Source organism: Vollenhovia emeryi, unplaced genomic scaffold, assembly GCF_000949405.1.
Source record: "Vollenhovia emeryi isolate VEMERY1.0 unplaced genomic scaffold, V.emery_V1.0 DF942853.1, whole genome shotgun sequence".
Classification (NCBI taxonomy): Eukaryota; Metazoa; Arthropoda; class Insecta; order Hymenoptera; family Formicidae; genus Vollenhovia; species Vollenhovia emeryi.
In genome coordinates, this window is record NW_011963513.1 from 1 (window position 1) to 3,409 (window position 3,409).

General features: G+C 29.1%; 1 protein-coding gene across 1 annotated transcript; it reads right to left on the minus strand.

Moving 5' to 3' along the window:
- Positions 1–42: 42 nt before the first annotated feature.
- LOC105567510 (elongation of very long chain fatty acids protein AAEL008004-like) lies at positions 43–3,214 on the minus strand. The gene is made up of 4 exons (XM_012022434.1): positions 2,972–3,214; positions 1,866–2,146; positions 419–721; positions 43–261 (listed from the first exon to the last, which is right to left on the minus strand). The coding sequence occupies exons 1-4, from the start codon at positions 3,015–3,017 to the stop codon at positions 97–99; spliced, it is 795 nt and encodes a 264-aa protein (XP_011877824.1). The 5' UTR covers positions 3,018–3,214; the 3' UTR covers positions 43–96.
- Positions 3,215–3,409: the final 195 nt, after the last annotated feature.

Below are 3,409 nucleotides of genomic sequence, written 5' to 3' on the forward strand. Positions count from 1 at the left end.
CACCCTGTATATATATATGAAATAAAATATCAATATCAAATAATATATCAATAATTAGTATTATTTGTTCAGGTAATACAAAATTATTTCTCAATGTTAATTACTCTTCTGTTTTGCTGTATAAGATTTCTTATAAAAATCATAAAATAAATAAAGAAATATAAGTATATTTACAGTAAAGAGTAACACTAGTCCTCTTGGCATTGGCATTTCGCAAGTGAGAAACTGCAGTAGAATATACAAGAAGCACACAAATTGTATCTAAAATTTCACATATAAGTAAAGATATTAGAAACAAAATATTACAAACTTGTAATGGGCTATGTAGATGCATATTGAAGAAAAATACGTTTTAGATTAAAAGTGACGAGAATGTCACCTGAGTAATTTAATTATAAAATATTGTATTAATACTTGCCATCTGTAAAATAGTTATAAATCGTTTAATGGGAGACATCATCCGTTGGAGATTCGGACTCCATGCAGAGATGAAATAGTACATGTACATGATTACATGCACAATACAATTGACCATTGCGAAATACGAAGTTCTTACGTCCATAAAGTATTTCAAATTAAAGAACACACATCCTACATTAGACATATGATGATACACGTGCAAAACAGAGACTTGGTTTTGTTTTTTCCTCAACACAAATATGCACGTTTCGATGTAATCAAACATTTTCAATAAGAGTCCATACCATCCCGTTATATGCAACTAAAATATAAATTATATAATATATACACATGTTGTCAGACACGTTTGTAGACAAAATAAAAATTACGGTAGATTGGGTTAAACTGAAAAGAAAAAACATCGCTCGTCACTCGATGTGTGACTCCACCTCTCGCTACCACGTCCTAGGAGATATAAACAAATAAACCATTTTGCATGCCTGCCGGGTCCGGCCTTCCGCTCCTTGATCGCTTATTGAGCCAGACATTTTTATCAATTACGCGATAACTATTGCTAATTTTGCACAACGGTACATGACTTTTCTTTTCAGTTTAACCCAATCTACCATAATTTTTAGTTTGGCTACTAACGAGTCTGACACCCTGTATACAATACATATATACTATAATTTGTTTTTTAATGATTTATTATATTAAAAAAACACAAATTAATACTTTTTTTTCCAGAGAATGTGAGATAATTAACATTCCTTTTTCAACAATGTGTGTGTGTGTGTGTTTGTGTGTGTACAAAGTAGTTATGATAAAATGATAAATATTGTCTGTATTATATAAATATGTAACCAAGGAAAATGAAAAGTCAAGATGATGTTAATTTGATGTCATATTGATCAAATTTATGCCATATTTGGTCACTATGACATCAAATTGACGTCATCTTAACTTTTCATTTTTCCTTGGGTAAATGATAGCCGAAATGATAGCCAACAATATAAGAATTAAACTATTAATTAATTGTAAAATCAATTATCTCTTTCAGAAACTTAACATACAATACCCGAATAAATACTTTTATTTATAATAATTGTTTCTTTGTGTTATAACTGAAATACCATACATATATTCATTGCCTATATCAGTATCATTTTTTTAACCAGGCATTTTCTGTTTCTCTGTGAAATAATATTATTACAAAATGTAAACGTACTTCCCACTTTACACTCTGTAATGTGTGAATAATTGTAAAAAGAACAAAACAACCCACATCAAACTGCACTTTTAGATAATATAAGTTTGTCAGAATTTGAATTAAGTCATAAATTAATATAAAGGCTCTCAATTTATATGTCGGTCGATTTTTCATGTAGCGAGGACCAGCATAAAGACCAATACAATGTTTTTATATACTGTAGCTTAATGATAATTATTATATTGTGAAAATATACTTTAGAAACATCAATGATGCTTGCGTACTGTGTCCAACAGTTCTTAACGGTTAATTCTGTCAAAAAAACAAAACAACCGGCCTCAAACTGCCGTTTTAGAAGCCATAAGTTTGCCAGAATTTGAATTAAGTCATAAATTAATATAACGGTTCTCAATTTAAATGGCGTTCGATTTTTCATGTAGCGAGGACCAGCGTAAAGAACAAAATACAAATATCCCACAGTTAGTAGCAATAGTGGAAACGGCGAGGATACGAACAACCAATCACGACTTGATGGGACTGCAAAAATATAATCTTTTAAATAGTGTAATAACCATTTTTTCTTCACGATCTCTTTTCGATAAAACTTTGTTATCAATACTTTCAAGTATACGATATTATAACGATCACTGTTTTAGTAATTAACAAATATTTCTTTTAATCAATTCTATTTTAATACTACTTCTATTTTGATACCTAAAAAATTGTCCTTATAAAATACGAAATAATAAAGGATATAAGGGCCAAGACAGGATGTTAGTGTATAAATTTAAATGATTGTAATTTTTGAATTTAATGAGCAAAATGTACCTCTGTCAGGGTTTAAACCTGGATTAGTTTAAAACTGAATAAACAGTCTAAAGTTATTATCGTGAAATAAGTTTAGACTGTTTATTGCGATAAAAATTACCACATACCTCTGTGGTCAAATTGGTAAAACGCCCTCCTATTCAGAGGGCGGTGCAGGTTTAAACCTTGACTTTGGTACATTTTCCGCAATAAATTTAAAAATTAAAATCTTCTAGACACTATAATGCTGTCTTGGCTCTTATGGTATATCCATTATTACCTCGTATTCGTGATTTCACGTCAAAACCTTATGAATTTTATTTGTATTATAAAAGGTTAATAAAAACGGTACGCACGCACGCGTACACGCACAAACATTTTTAGTAAATATCCGAATTATAATACAAATTTTATTTAATTTGAAAATTGTATAAACATATCAAACTGCCATTAATACGATATTTCTTTATTTTCTTAGAAATTCTTGTCAATTTTTCATAGAATCCTACACTATAAGCTATACTAGCATAAAATTAAAAAGATAGAATTACTTACGCGATAATTCTCTATTCAAATAATTATATATTTCCAACAAACCCATTGTAGAAGATATACAAGTAGTTTCACAAGTAGTTTATATACAAGTAGTGTAAAATATAGAAAATATAGAACGTTCCTTAATTATGAACTTATTTTATTTTACTTATGATACTTAGGTATCAATGGTTACGTGTGTACCTTCGAAACGTTAGACCGATACTGTCCCGTATAGAATCACTGTACTCTATCAATAAAACGGTTTTGCTGAATTTAAATTTATGTTAAGTTGACATTCAATTCTAAATTCATGCACCATTAATATAACATATAGGTATATATATTAATCAATTAAACGGTATATTATAGTAATGGAGGTTGAATTTAGAATTGAATGTCAACTTAACATAAATGTAAATTCGGCGAAACCGTTTAATTGATTAATTATACAGGGTG

Coding starts and splice junctions, on each gene's coding strand:
- LOC105567510 (XM_012022434.1), bottom strand. CDS start 3,017: ATGGGTTTGTTGGAAATATATAATTATTTGAATAGAGAATTATCGC. Junction 722..1,865: donor GCATCATTGATGTTTCTAAA/GTATATTTTCAC, acceptor TTTATATTTTAG/TTGCATATAACGGGATGGTA. Junction 262..418: donor TTATAACTATTTTACAGATG/GCAAGTATTAAT, acceptor GTGAAATTTTAG/ATACAATTTGTGTGCTTCTT.